A 15638-nucleotide genomic window follows, 5' to 3' on the forward strand; every position below is an offset into this window, starting at 1 on the left:
AACAAGCCCAAAGTCGCTTATAATAAGCAGACATGGCAACCACGGGACACGTTTTCATAGCAAATGTCTTCTCAGGATTTTTTTTTTTTTTTAACCCTCGTTGTTGTTTGACTAATATGTTTGTGAGACGTATGTTTGTTTTCTCCTACCCCAAATTAAAATAGATAATGTATTTGTGCAGGGGATATTTCAATAATAAACTCATGGGGTGTGTTTTTTTTATGGTCGGCCAACAACAACGAGGCGGAGCCATAGGGGCGGAGCTGTTGAGAGGTCAAAGTTGAAAGTTCCCATCGACCCGGAACATCAACAAAACAAACGAGGAGCAGAACCCGCCCCATAGCCCGGAGGGTCTTATCGCCATTTGATTGGTTGGTGGGTTGTTAGGCAACCCCGGGGCTGGTCGCGTTTACTGCAATCTCCCCTGACAACCAACCAACCAGCCAATCACAGCGCGACCAACACTCCAGCCTATGGGATCTCGACCGTAACCCACACTAAGCAAAAAACAAACACAACCAGTGTTGCCAGATTCTGTGAGAGAAACAAGCAACCAGGTCTAGGAAAACCAGCCCAAAAGAAGCGACTATGGGTCACATGTGCACTTTAACATATACCAGCTATTTGAAAATAGCCGATCTACAAGCTCACAACGCGTCGCGATGCGTTGTGAGCTTGTAGATCGGCTATTTTCAAATAAAATATTGCGGGAAAATTATAATAAGCAGATCTGGCAACCCTGCCAACTAACCAGGCATGTCGTAGCGTAGCGTTAGCGGGGAGGCATGCGTTAATCCGACAGACCTTTTCTCCGACTATGTGGCATCCGCGTGCGGTTAGGGTTAGGGTGCGGGTTTGGTTCGGGTTTAGTATTGGAAACGTCGGAGCGCGTCCACTCTAACCACCAGAACTCTACTAACACAACAGATCAAACTACTTCTACCTCAAAACCAAGACATACTCTGATCACTCAACACGAGATGACGCCGTTTTTATACAAACCAAGCTTATTTCTCACCGCGTTTAGTCTCTCCCTGACCCTCTTCAAGGCTCACTGCTCCAGCATACCGCGGATCGCCTCGTATTTCGGCTCCAAAGGCCGGTATGAAGAGGTGAACCCTCACCTGTTGGACGATATTCTGTCGGTCGATCGATCCGTGCTCAAACCGCCGTCATCGGACTGCAGGCCGGTGCATTTAACCGCGATCGTGCGACATGGTAGCAGGTAACCGTACACGTTTTGTCTTTTTTGATTACTACTCTTTTATATCAGTGGTTCTCAACCTTTTCAAGCCGTGAACCCACAAAGTAATCGTATTTGAACTGGCGACCCCCCCAGATAAATATTGTGAAAATATCAGATCTACAAGCGAGGCGTTGTGAGCTTGTAGATCGGCCACTAGATCGGTCAAGTGTTTTGCCTCTTTCTTATATTATTTGACAATTTGGGGAAATGTGTTTATGCTGTAATGGTTATGGCTGTTTAGGTGTTAAAAAGGTCTTAAAAGTCCTTAAATTGTCACTTCACTTTCATCTGGAGACCCCCTCCCAAAAAAATCACGTGGGGGACCCTTGCACAGGTTGAGAACCACTGGTTTATATGATTTTTGTATATTGTTTGTCTTTAAACTAGGGGTCTTCATCAGGGGGTCCGGGCCCCTAGGGGGTCCTCAGAGTTACTACAGGGGGTCCGCCAAATCTTTGTGTGATAAGATTTTTCTTTTTACCATAACCACTTGAACCCTAGCATCCCTTTTCTGAGGAGAACTTCAGCCAAAAATAGCAGATCTACAAGCTCAAAACGCCTCGCGCTGCGAGGCGTTGTGAGCTTGTAATTTTTGGCAAAGAGGTAACGGATATAGAGGGGAAAAAGAGCAGACCAAGTAAACAAAAAAAGTATAATCTGAAAGACAATTTTATACAATATAGAGGAGGGGGTCCCTGCTTCATCTCTCTCTCAGCTAGGGGGTCCTTGGCTTGAAAACGTTGAAGAGCCCTGCTTTAAACGTTTCGATGAATACACAGACAGGACCATACCCCCAATGGAGACAAGCCACAGTGCTTTCTTGGGGTTTAATCATTTTGTGTGGAACTGTTCATCTGTGCAAACTGTTAATAAAGTATTCAATCAATCAGGTACCCCACGGTGAAGAACATCAGGCGGATGAGGAGGCTGCATGAGCTGGTGGTGAACGAGGCTTCAGGCTCAGAGAGCTGGCTGGAAGAGATCAGAAGCAGCTGGGACATGTGGTACACAGACGACATGGATGGTAACAGCAACGTGCTCTGAAATATCTCTTTTCATCTTTGGAAATGGGGCCAAAATCCAATATATCACAATATTTTGTGGAAAAAGTACTCATATTAGTTTTAGGCTGCGGACGGACCCCCATCTCAAAATATTTAGTTCCAAGGACCCCCAGATCGAAGCAAATATTTAGAAATCTAAAATGACACAGATGCGTCCCCTATCAATACTGCAATGTAGAAATACTCTGTTACAAGTGAAAGTCCGTAATTCAAAAGGTACGAATGTATTGGTATCAATATGTACCTAAAGTACCAAAAGTATAAAGTACTCGTTATGCAGACTGTCCCATTTCACAAGTTTACTAATCTTTTGAAAATAGCAGATCTACAAGCTCACAATGTGTTGCATCGCAAGGCATTGTGAGCTTGTAGATCGGCTATTTTTAAATGGCCGAGCTTGTTTTGTAATAATATAAATCTACAAAGTAACTAGTTTTCAAATAATTGTAGTACAATATTTGCCTCTGAGAGTGTATATATATTAGAAATAATCGCCAGTAATAATGGCCATTAATTAAGTAGGCAAAGGCTAATGATAGAATTGCTAGAACCAGTGCTGGTACATATATAATTGATTTATTATAACAATAGGTCCATAATGCATGCATCCACACACAAGTGAGAGCATGCAAAGTAAGACTGGGTGAAGACAGTGGCCATCTAGGAGAGTACTTTGAATACTAAATCAGTGTGCCAGTATCTATTGTTTAGTTAACGTGTGAAGCACTTTGACACTCTCATGGCCAGCGGCCATTGTCACCTCAGTAGCCACACCCAAGCCTTCCCAATCAAAGTGTTCGGGCACTACATTATCACCTGAAAAATGTGATTGAAGTATATATAGCGTATACTGGTAGAACACACCACCACTGGCTAGAACAGTGAAGTTCAGAAAAGTACAGTAATTGACTAAGGTGATGCCGCCTTTAAAACCAGGAAAAGAACACTTATGCATTATCACGACATAGTGATAAGATAATAGTTTCAGAATAATCTGTTCCATCCTGTTCAAACTGGGTCAGGGTGCTGATATTGTGCATGCTGGCTCACTGGAAACACTCTGCTACACCAGTGGGTCTCAAAGTGGACCTATTTAGAAATATGTAATTCTAGCAAGATAACCAGTGTTGCCCGGAATATAATATTACACAAGTATAATAGGCATTATTTTGGAGGCCAGTCTATGGTGTCAGTCATCTATGATATCAGTCATATCATATGCTATGCAACGTTTCAGTCTCTCATTTGACTTACAGTATAAAATATATGTTTTAAAGGGAATAAAACTTTTCAGAAAGTTGCCCATTGTTGTCCTACTGTGTACTCAGTATGTTTTAGTTTAGCCTGTAGTTGCGTTTCTACACCACTTGGTGTACCACCTGTATGTTGTCTCTACCTGAAGTCTTGTTGAGATTTGTGGAAAGTGAACAAAGTATACAACCATGTATGCCATGCTGCAGACAGTGTTGCCATGTCTGCTTATTATGTTACTATTAACGTATTATGTTAAGTAACTTTGGGTGTGTCTTTCTGTAGTCACTTGTAAATATTAGTAGTAGGTTGTGTTTTTTCTGGAGCTCGTTTCTAAAGTGTAGTTGCTTATTTGGCCTTGCTTTCTAATATTGTTTAAAACATTTTCATGTCAAGGACCCTCAAATTAAAATGACCCCATCTGAAAATATTGTGCCAGGGACCCCCATACACAATTTGTGTAGTTAAAATGTTTCAAAAATATTTCACTTTTCCCCCCCAAGATGTTAAAAAAAAAAAAAAAACGATAGGCCTAAAGCATATTTGCAAGCTCACAACGCAGTGTGTGAGCTTATAAATCTTTTTTTAAATAGCTAGGGGTTAAAGTAATACATACGATTTATATATCGCTTTTCTAGATACTCAAAGCCGCTTTACTGAGCAGATATAAAAACAACTTTATTGGAAAGAACTTGTTAAAAAGGTTAAAACTATAAAAGAAAGATAAACAAAAACAAAAGGGGGAGTTTGGGCTTTTATGTATGGAATGCAAGTCTGAAAAGGTGGGTTTTGTGTGTGGTTTTAAACATGGTGGGGGCAGCTCTGATGTGAACGGGGGAGAGTTCCACAGTGAGGGGGCAGCAGAAGTGATAAAACTTCCACCTAGTTGCTTAATTTGGGCTTGTTTTCGTAGACCTGTCTGCTTGTTTCTCTCACAAAATCTGGCAACAATGGCCGCAGAAGCCCACAGTAAAGAACTAAGACAGAAGTCAATCCATGCTCTCCTGTGTGTTCTGTTTACCATCCATCTCTACACCCATGACCTTCCCCATGTATATAACGACACGACAAACCACTTTTGTTGTTTCAGCCCAATCTAACCTGGGGTGTATGGGCATGCATAAAATACTTTATATACTAAGTAGATTATTAGTCTGGTCTACAGGTGAACGTGGAAAACAATGCTTGATTAACAGTTGAATGCGTCCTCTCTCTCCAGGCAGACTGGTGGAGAAAGGGAGAGACGACCACCGGCACCTGGCCACGCGCCTCGCCAAGCTCCTCCCCTCCCTGGTGGACGAGGCCAACCTGAGAGAAGGGAGGCTCAGGTTCCAGACCAGCTCCAAACACCGCTGTGTCGACAGCACAGAGGCCTTCCAGCAAGGGCTGCATAAACACTGGGGGATAGAAGGTATGGAGACTTTGGAGAGGGAAGGGTGGCTGGGGCTCTATGCACAGCAGCCATATTGGAAAGAAATTGGGCCTCTGCGGTTGGCAGCGCAGTGGTTCTCAAACTTTTTAAATTCACTCTTGAGTGTACAAATGGACCCTTACGGGTCCATTTGGTTCCATTTGTGCATTCTCAGAGTTACACACCTGTAAGGGGCCATTTGGAACCCCCTCAAGGAACCATGAGGGTCCCTGGACCACACTTTGAGATCCACTGATGTAGCAGTGTTTCCAGTGAGCCAACATGCATGTTTATTTGACAGGGACAATACAAAAAACAATGTATCAAGTTATAAAAACAAACAATATATATGTCTTATTGGATCCGAGCACTTGATACATTGTTTTGTTGTATAATCCCTGTCAAATATTTTTTTTTTAAATCATTTTTCTTATAATAATATTCGAATATATTCAAATATCTGCCAATTTTTAAGACCAATATTCGAATATCATTTCTGATGAAAGTTACTAGCCCCTACTGTGTAAACAACTTGGTTATTAGAAAAGGGGGGTGGATTTATCACAGGTTCTGTCAGAGCCATGTAGGTTGTCCTCGACTGGTCGTTTTATGAGAAAGATCATGTTTCTCTCTCTCTCTCTCTCTCAGAGGTGACGTACCGCCACGAGGTGAACGATGAACTGATGCGGTTCTTTGAGCATTGCCGCGGCTACGTCGAAGGGGTGGAGAAAAACAAGACGGCGCTGGTGGAGGTGGAGAAGTTCAAAGGAGGAGAGGAGATGGAGAGAGTGATGAGGAGGATGGAGGAGAGGCTGGGCCTTCCTCGCCACCGCCTCACACCGGGTGAGATGACACTCAATTCAATGTGGTTATTATCTCCGCCAGGCAGAGATAATGCATTCAGCCCTGCCGGTCTGTGTCTGTCTGTCTGTCCAGTCTTTCTGCAGCTAATCTCGCAAACTACTTTCCCGGATCAGAGTCATGTTTATTGTGCACACTGCCAGCAGGGCAAGGACTTCCAATTCCTGATTGATCTGTGATCACAATCTGCTTGGCCTATTCTTGGCAGAATTGCCATTTACTTTGTAAAGGCTTTTCAGTCATGTTTATTGTGCGTATGAATTGTATTTGCTTGGACACAAGTCCAAGCAAATACAATTCATAAGCTCTTGCATTCTGACGTCAGGCATAAGCCAGAATGCCTGGCTTAAATACACCTGGGGGGCACCTTATCCTATGCCATTACTTATACAAAAAAGGAAAAAACTGAATTGTATCCATAAGTACTTATCATAAAACCCAGTATTCTCTCTCTCCGTAGACCTTGTAGAAGCAGCATTCTTCCTGTGTTCCTATGAGTTCTCCATCAAGGACCTTCATTCTCCCTGGTGTCAGCTGTTTGATGCGGAAGATGCTAAGGTGAGTCCTTGACACACCGGGGCAAGGAGCCATGTACCACAACTAACATGTTGAAGAAGGGCTTAAAAAAAAGCTTAAAACCCCCACTCAGGCCTCCACGGGGAGGCTCTGTCATGCACAGAGCCTGCTGTCAGTTTTCACATGAAATGGCATTAGTGACTCCTACAGGTCCGTCTGGGTGGTCTGTTCAGGGGGTGAGGTTCTGGGTGGAGGGATAGTGCGTCTGCCTTTTTAAAAGGAAAAGTAAAAACGTGAACGTTTTTGAGAAATTGTGCAGGAAATAATTTTGTAATTATTGTGAAAAACATTAACAACAAATGTTCTCTTATGGCGGTCCCTGGCACAAAGTCTTGCCAGACGAGGGTCCGCAGCTAAATACTTACAGTATAAATTTGGGGGTCCTTGACTTTTGTGTGTGTGTGTGTGTGTGTGTGTGTGTGTGTGTGTGTGTGTGTGTGTGTGTGTGTGTGTGTGTGTGTGTGTGTGTGTGTGTGTGTGTGTGTTTCAGGTGTTGGAGTATAAGGGGGACTTGAAACAGTACTGGAAGAGAGGCCATGGTTATGACATCAACAGGAAGTCCAGCTGCTCTTTGTTTCATGACCTGTTCACCAGACTGGACCTGAGCACTCAGTACAGCAGGTCTGACATGTACACACACACATCAACATTTTTGGACAGCGATTTTGTGAATGCCATTTTTAATACATTTTGCCACTTTTAACTGTAAGCCTAAAGCCGAGACATTGCTCATCTACAAGCTCACAACGTTGTGAGCTTATAGATAAGCAATTATTTCGGTGCATGACACTGGCACCCAACTAAGTATAAATCATGTTTAACTCTTTAATTCCAACCCCTAAATCTAACCTCTAAATCTCTAATCCTAATCTTAAACCCAACCTGAATCTTCTTTTCTAATTTTAAATATGTTTATTTATTGACACTGTGTTTGTTGGTCACCTGTTTCTCCTCTGCAGTGCTGGCAATCCTGTTGATTGGAAGGGGCCAAGCACTGTAGAGGAGGAGAGGGGTGTTTGTTCATAATTATGTTTGTATTATGTTTTGTCTTATTTATTACTCTGTAAATTAATTGGCGCCGGGGAAACGGTTGAATTAGTTTGCGAGTTCCTTTTGTGATCAATAGTAATTGAGTGATATACTTTAGTTATAGCAGTGACTGAGACAACAAAAACACTGAAAAACAATGATGTATAACTGAATGTGCATGAGCGGGCATGCGTGTCTGCGTGCCCAGTCTGCCCACCTCAAGTCACTTTTTGACCAATGCGGCCCAGACCCCAAAATGAGTTCGACAAGCCTGGTGTAACATAACTCCTCCTGAGTTAGCCAGGTTTGAGTTAATTGGGTTGTAATTACGGTATGGTTTGCCTCAGGGGAGAGCTGCTAGGGCCTTTATGGAAGACATAGCCTGTTAACAGTATCTTGCGTTCCTGATTTGTTGTTTTTCTAAAATGTAGCTTTCAAGTGTTAATTTCTGTACTATTCTTGGAACTTTTGGCCCGTCTAGTTTATTTTTGTATTGTGTCGCCGGCTTGCGCTGTTGATCGTTTGGGAGGTACTACTGTCTACTATTTGGAGCCTTGAGCCATCGGCCAACCTTTCACAATGTCTTATTTCTCAAATTCTACTATACCCGTGGGGACATTTGGTCCTCACAAGTATAGTAATACAAACACACACATTTCAGACAGGTAATAATGAGCGTCTCTGCGTTTCAGGTCGGGTCAGAGGTTGCCTGAGGCTGTGACGGTGCAGGTGGGACACGCTGAGACTCTACTGCCCCTCCTCTCCCTGCTGGGCCTGCATAAAGACCACACACACCCTACTGCTACCAACTACCACACACAGCATGGTATGCACACACACACACACACAAGAACAAATCTTCTCAAATGATCTATTATCTATAGGGCTGTAATAGGATGGAACTCATTGACTAGTTACATAACTTCAATCAGAAACACTCACGTCAAAGTAGATTTAACCATTTATTGCCACAAATGGAATACAGTTAAGCTTGGCGTTAAAGCTCCGCTCTTGGGAGAATATTCACTGAATTTTGTCGAAGCAGCCTGCTAAACATATATTCAGGGAATGCTTAAGCAAATCCCCCATAGGGATACAATGTCAACAATAAGCAGTACATTGACATATTAGTTTGAATTAGCAGATATACATGATAATCACAAGTATTTGAGCCTATGCCAGACTCTAATCAAAAGGTGGAGGCTGGGGTGGAGGAGGAGCTAGCAGAATGCATTGGTTCAGCAACCAAGAAAGACCTAGAGAATTCGAACCGTATTTAAAGGAACCTCTTTGCTTATGCGTGAGCTGTGATAAAGTATGAGTGTGTGACGTAATGACCAGCAGTGCTGTGAATGGGGAATAGAAAGCTGATGTTCACATCTGCTGACTGACAGCTAGTTACAGCTTTGGCGTGCAAGACTTCCGTGTCCTGCATGAACTAACGCTATGCTTCATTAAGGCAAACACAAAATGCACCTTTTTAGAAAAATTTAAAAGAACACTTAATGCAAACAAGCCTGCACTAATCCTCAGGGGCACAACGTTTCATATGCTGTATCTTTATTTCTTAATTTGATTTAGTATATAGATTATAGTGATTGTAAAGTTGATCCTAATAAACAATAAACACACACAGTCAGAGCATAGTAAACTATTTAAAAAAGATGGAAACAGGTGTGACTGGCACCTGCAACTTTGAGTTTGTGTGTGGCTCCAAGCATCAACATGCCACGCTTGCCCTTCAGAATAAGGCCCGTACAATAGGGGATTTTTACACAAACGCCAACCGTTGCTCCAATAAAGGCTTTTTAGATGTACTTTCTCTCCTCCATACTTTTGAGTGCTCGGATCTCTTTGTTTTTCCAGTGTTTGTTCCTTAAAGCACCATTATTTTAGTATTCATTACTGGTAGTTTTTCCTCATTTTTAATTTGATTTTTTTTAACGTTTTCTCTCCAGATCGAAGTTTCCGTAGCGGTCTCATCGTCCCGTACGCCGCCAACCTGCTGTTTGTCCTGTACGACTGTCCCCACCACGGCGCCAGGCTGCAGATGCTACTCAACGAGTCGCCGGTTCGATTCCCAGGCCTGGAGGAGGATGCCCCGCCGTACCAGGACGTGCGCAAGCGCTACGAGGAGCTGCTGGCCGGCTGCGACTTCACCAAGGAGTGTGAGGTGGAACCGCCCAAGAGCTGCGACCACAGGAAAAACACGGAGCTCTGAAGCCCACGTACACAGTAAAAATCCTCTTTTTTGAACTCTGAGAGGGTTAGGGCTGTCAAAGTTAAAACATTTTAGTTGACGATTAATTTTCATACAAATGGGGTTTTGGCCTTGAACACTGGAACATATGAATTCAGATTTAATTAAAAATAATTGCACAGGGCAGATATGACAAATAACTTAAGTTAACAAAGAAATCTAATGATTCTTTCCAAACATTTAAAAAATAGCTGATCTGCAAGCTTACAAAGCGGTGTGTTGTAAGCTTGTAGATCTGCTGTTTCCGTTGTTTTTGGAAAATGTTTGAACATTTTTCAACATGGTTTCAACGATTATGACAATTATGCCAAATAAGGCCTAGAGAGGGTGCAAATGGATATGGTGGAAATGGTTAAAACTTTATTTAGTTTTATTTTTTGTCACGTCTAAGCTCCATGTACGCATTTATTAATCCTTGCTATAGTGTTTCTTCTGTAACGGGTCTTTAATTAACTGGACTGGACCAAATTGGTATCCCAACCTGAAAAAGCATTTTCTGTTTACAAGAGCTGGAGAGACCCCTATAGCAATGATTATCAGAATATAGAGCTATTAAACTTTTACTGCATTGGTGTCCATGGTATGCCATGGAGTAAATGTAAGGATATTACAGTAATCAGATTGATTATATTAGCCAGGAAGCCTTCTGGAAACACAGGTTTGGGCTTTAATTGAATTCAGAACCTCATCTTTATTGGCATTTCCTGTAGGGAAAGTTTCAGTTCAAATGATCACAGATCAGATATTCTGACTACAGTATGTCGTCACTGTCGGGCAGAAACCTTGTATTTCCATATTTCAACTTTTAGTTTTTTTTTAAAAATTGATGCACTACTTCATGACACAAAGTAGTAGAAATGGCAGATCACAGCACGTTACGGTTTCGACGCGGTGTGAACTCGTAGTTCAGCTATTTTACGCTTTCTTCTAAGTAATGGAACGTTTTTTTTGGACATATTTGTTTCCGCCCGACAGCAAACAATCTTGTTAACCGTGCAGATACAGCTGATCTTGATTGAGCGTCAGGGCGCATGTGAGAATGCGGTTTAGGTGGCTAATTAACCTATTTAGGCCAATTCTAAAAACGCCTTCTAAATCCTGACCTAAGTTCTGAAAAACTTCTAATATTTATTCAAAAATTACAAAAGATGTATGTTGCTATATACTGTACATAGTAACAACAACCCCAAAAGGGGTTCCTGTCCTGAAAGGTAGGCTATAGTTACAAAAATGGGTTCCCGCCCAAAATGGGTTAACTCATTCTAAATCGGTAGTTTTCAAACCTTTTTGTGTCAAGGACCCCCAAATTGATGAAAATAATATAAAAAAGGACCCCCAAATTGATATATAGGCTGCGGACCCCCCCCATCTGAAAATGTTTTGTGCCAGCTATTTTTGAGAACCACTGTTCTAAATCCTACGAGTTTTCAGAAAAACGTATGTATGTACGTATGTAGCTAAAATCTAAAATGACACCGATGCTTTCCCGGTTTCTAATGGGTTAAAGAAAGCAAGTCCAGGGTGACCTTAAACATGAGTTTATTTATTACATCACTGTGCACTACCTCTCACAACAACAGACATACTATTACACAGAATCACTCCCTTATGTACACACACACACACACACACACACACACACACACACACACGGCTGCTCATTACCTGGCTGGCACATACCATAGGTTACCTCCACAATATCCCCACACACAAAACCAAGAGAATGTCTCCATTTCAACCGCGGTTTGCAAATAGGTAGGTTGGGTTAACGTCCGGTAATACTGGGTCATGTTGAGTTGCCTCTCCCGTCTCTGCAACATACTGGGACCTATCCAAAAGTACAATAACCGAGCCCTTGTCTGCTGGCTTGATTATGAACTATTTGTCCTTCCTTAATGTATCGAGGGCTGCTACCTCCTCCCGGGTCAAATTGTGGGGTTCGGGCATGGGTCGTGGTAGTTGATGGTATCTGGGATTTGTTGGGGTTTGGGTTCCCAGGTGGATCTGTTGAAGGGGGTTTCCAGTGGTGAGGTCATCCTGGCTGTCCTGGTAGAATGCTGCTCATGCTAATCAATCAATCAATGCTAATCATCATAATAAAATAATCCTAAAAACTAACATAAAATCCCCCCAGGGTAGACTGGGCCAGGTAGGTCCCCCTTTAACCTGACCACCTATAAGAAACAAGGAATGAACAGGATAGCAGCTGTTAGTAGGCTTCATTATGTCCCCAAACAGTGAATCTACAATGGAACTAAGACATTAAGAGCCGGTATGATTACCTATGACATGACATAAATCCGCTTGTTGAACGCGCATATGGGACTCTACGCCTGTCCCGTCGTCCTCCTGCCAGCCACCCAACGCATACACGTAGGCATCTAGTGTCTCCAGGCCTATGGACCATGTGGGGTTATACAAGAAAAAAAACAATCTAAATACCATCCGATCATTATCAGTTACAAAAAAAAATCTAAATATCATCCGATCATAATCAGTTACAAAACAAAAACAAATCTAAATACCATCAGATCATCATAATCATAATCATCATAAAATAATAATAATCCTAAAAACTAACATAAAATCCCCCCAGGGTAGACTGGGCCAGGTCTTCTTCCCCCTTTAACCTGACCTGAATAAATCCTTTGGTCGAAGGCGCATATGGCTTTTACAAGATGCTTGTCTCAAAGATTAAGCCATGCATGTCTAAGTACAACCGGCTTGTACAGTGAAAGAGACAACAGAGTTGTTGTCATGTTTTTTTTTTTTTTTTTTTTTTGTGAATCACTTTTTATTGTACCATCGTTATTAAGCATAAAGCACACATTTCACCACCTGTGCATCTCTTTTGATGTGGAGATCTCGCAGTGATGGTATGGGTGCTGCGTTTGGTGGGGCGTGTTGGACGTTTGGGTTACCAAGTTCAACATAAGCAGGGTAGGGAAAGAAACGGGTTGGCTCATAACCTTTTTGTGACAGGTAGACTTTGTACTTGCTCCCATTTAATATCCAGATGTTCACCGCAGTGGTCCAGGTGTTGATGTGAGCCGCTCGAGGTACAGGCCCTAGCCGGGGCCCCCTTGTATCTGTCTGCCTTCTCCAATGCTACAGTTATGAATTGGTTGATGTTGAGCGTGTCGATGTCAACGCGGTTGCAACCATTCTCTGGCACTGCCAAGTTCGCTAGGTTAGCGTTGGACGTTTCGAACATCATCTTCAGATTTACCCGAGGCGCCATCTTCTGAATCTGAAAGCTGACAGGCAATGCTATAGGACGTTAGAGCAAAGAGCTAAGAAGATTCTTCTTGAATAATCGTGGCAACAATCTTAGTGATAAAAAAAAAAAACATTAGACTGAATGCCATAGTTTGACAATCTCACCAAAGTCATAGCGTGAGAATTTTTGGGCCTCTTTCTTAGCTTATATTTGACAATTTGGCCAATGTTTGACAATTGTTTATAGTATAGCTTGTTGATTACTTTTGAAACAGTAATGTTATTCTTTTGTTGTTAATGTTGCACATTAAGCTAATCATCTGGGGGAAAATACAGACCAGTGTGCATGCTCCTTTACATAATATAAGGACTAATATGCTTACCTGAAGCAGCTGCCCTTTTGGATCATTGGTCCAGGATCCATCAGAACCAGTATTGGTAGCACCAGGTCGGGGAACCTGTGGTACACATTAGCCAGGCCGATGTTAATGGTGGGCGAAACGGTCACGACAAACAGAAGCACACTTAGTGAGGAGGAGGTTCTGTACAGGAAGAATTTACGGCAGGTGTTACCTGCTCTTATCAAGCTCACTGAAACTCAGCTGATTGGCCTCGCCTAACTGGCCATTTGGAAATGGTAATCTGGGATAGGCTGAGTAGACCTTTGCCAATCAGCTGCTCATAAATGACAAATAGGTTCAGCTGAGGTTTTTCCACTCTTAGGGGCCGTGCACTGCGTCTTTAATTCCCGGCTGAAAACGCCAAAGCGCTCGCCTACCCCATTAAAACCGGAAAAGCATGTCATTTGAGATTTTATATCCATCTATATAAACACACATCTGAAAACTCTTAGGATTAAGAACAGCGGTTCTCACTTTGTGCCACGCTGCAAGCTTGTACATCTGTTATTTTAACATTTTTGAAAAATCTTGTTTGAAAACACAAATCTCTCCTGGGGGAGGGTCCCTGGCACAACCTTTTCAGATAAGGGGTCGGCGTCCCCTTATCCGTCCTTGACAATTTTGAGAACTACTGATTTAGAAGGCATTTGTAGAATGGGCTAAATGGGCTAAAGAAAATGCATAAAATGCTAAATATTTCAGCTCAAACTTCAAGCAGAGAAAAATGCCACACGTGAACGCGCCAGTGCAAACTTAATAATGCTCAGCGCACCGCCAGGCTGCTGGTGTTTCCAAAAACACAAACGGATCCAGTGTGTCTGCACCGTTCTATTACAGCTTTATATTTATGGTTGTGTGGGTTTTATAATTTATTCTCTTATCTTTTCATTCTTTGCACATTTTTATTGATTCCATTTACTGTGACTGTTCTTATCTGATGAATGATGAATATTAGCAATTGTTTTAAAGACTGCTTCTCAACCTCTTTCTGGATCAGGGCCCACTTGAGAAGCTTTCGCGGCCCACCCATCTGACCACTTAACACAGCAGCCGGTCAGATGGGTTGGGCCGCCTTCATTTTCAGGGCATGTTTAATTTGGATCAATGGAACTAACGTTTTAAGTTCCTATTTATCGGTATCACAATAAACTCATTTTTCAAAGTTGTTTAAACATTTTTTTTTAACATTTATTTGTTATATCAATGTTATTTTATCATTAAAGGTTGAGAACCACCGTTACAAGACTTCACGTTCTCCTCGAGGTCATGGGGTTCCCAAACCTTTCCATTGTCGGCCCAAAAATAGGCAGAGCATCTGCTCTGGCCCCGTTGCCAAATGCCTTAAAAATATCCAAAATGGCTCAAATTGCCGATCTACAAGCTCACAGGTCAACACTGCAACACCTTGTGAGCTTGTAGATCGGCTGGTTAAGTTATTTAAAAGAAAATGGATCGGCTGGTTGTTATTTAAAAGAAAATGGATCGGCTGGTTAAGTTATAAAAATAAATAAAAATTGGCACAATCTAATGAATTGAAAAACTGTGTATTTTTTTAATTATTATTCCTTTAGATTTTTTTGGGGGGGCCCTTGCTGTGGGGTGTACAGAGACTGACCTCCAACCCAAAAGTCACAGGCTCAATCCCCGTCAGTCTGTCTCAGGATAAGTTAGGGCTGGGCGATATGACTTCAAATCAATATCACCACCATTGTACAACAAAGTATAATACAGGGTTAAGTGGTTAATCACATAATCGATTTAGTCGATTATAAATCTATTGATTTTGATCTACATGTTTCCGGTTAATTTCCCAGCTCTAGGATAAGTGTCGATGAACAGGAACACCTGCCTATTTAACTTGTTTGTTGGCTAGAGGTCATTCTTACTCGGCTTATTCCGATCGCGCACTTGTAAGTCACTCTGGATAAGAGCTTCTGCTAAATGTTTACATTGTAAATTGTAGAAATGAGTTTAACTCATGTCTGTCTTGACCGGGATCAAAGTTCTCTGTTAAAGAGTGACGTTTAGATGAAACTAACCAAGTAGAGACTTTGCTTTGCCTAAAACCTTTTTAAAAATCATGATGTTTTTGTCAATGTGTTTTATAAAGAAATGGACCACTTTTGTAATTTAAATGAAACCGTCTTACAGTTGATTGTAAGGCTAACAAGTAGCCTACCACTATAAGTAAAAGTTTGAATCTGTTGAGGTTACCTGCAGAGTGCTGTCTTGAAACCTGGTGCCTTGAATGTTTCACTCAATAAAAGCTTTTAAGAAAGTTGTATGCTATTTCATTTTCATAATTGAGCTGTGTAATGCC

General features: G+C 41.9%; 1 protein-coding gene across 1 annotated transcript; it reads left to right on the forward strand.

The window, feature by feature from the left end:
- Nucleotides 1–775: 775 nt before the first annotated feature.
- minpp1b (multiple inositol-polyphosphate phosphatase 1b) lies at nucleotides 776–15597 on the forward strand. Its single transcript, XM_084078037.1, has 8 exons — nucleotides 776–1225; nucleotides 2137–2270; nucleotides 4781–4972; nucleotides 5621–5815; nucleotides 6294–6391; nucleotides 6900–7030; nucleotides 8131–8264; nucleotides 9397–15597. The coding sequence occupies exons 1-8, from the start codon at nucleotides 981–983 to the stop codon at nucleotides 9657–9659; spliced, it is 1392 nt and encodes a 463-aa protein (XP_083934163.1). The 5' UTR covers nucleotides 776–980; the 3' UTR covers nucleotides 9660–15597.
- The last annotated feature ends 41 nt before the right edge of the window (nucleotides 15598–15638 follow it).

This window comes from Gymnoscopelus microlampas (genome assembly GCF_963454915.1).
Source record: "Gymnoscopelus microlampas genome assembly, chromosome: 14".
Lineage (NCBI taxonomy): Eukaryota > Metazoa > Chordata > Actinopteri > Myctophiformes > Myctophidae > Gymnoscopelus > Gymnoscopelus microlampas.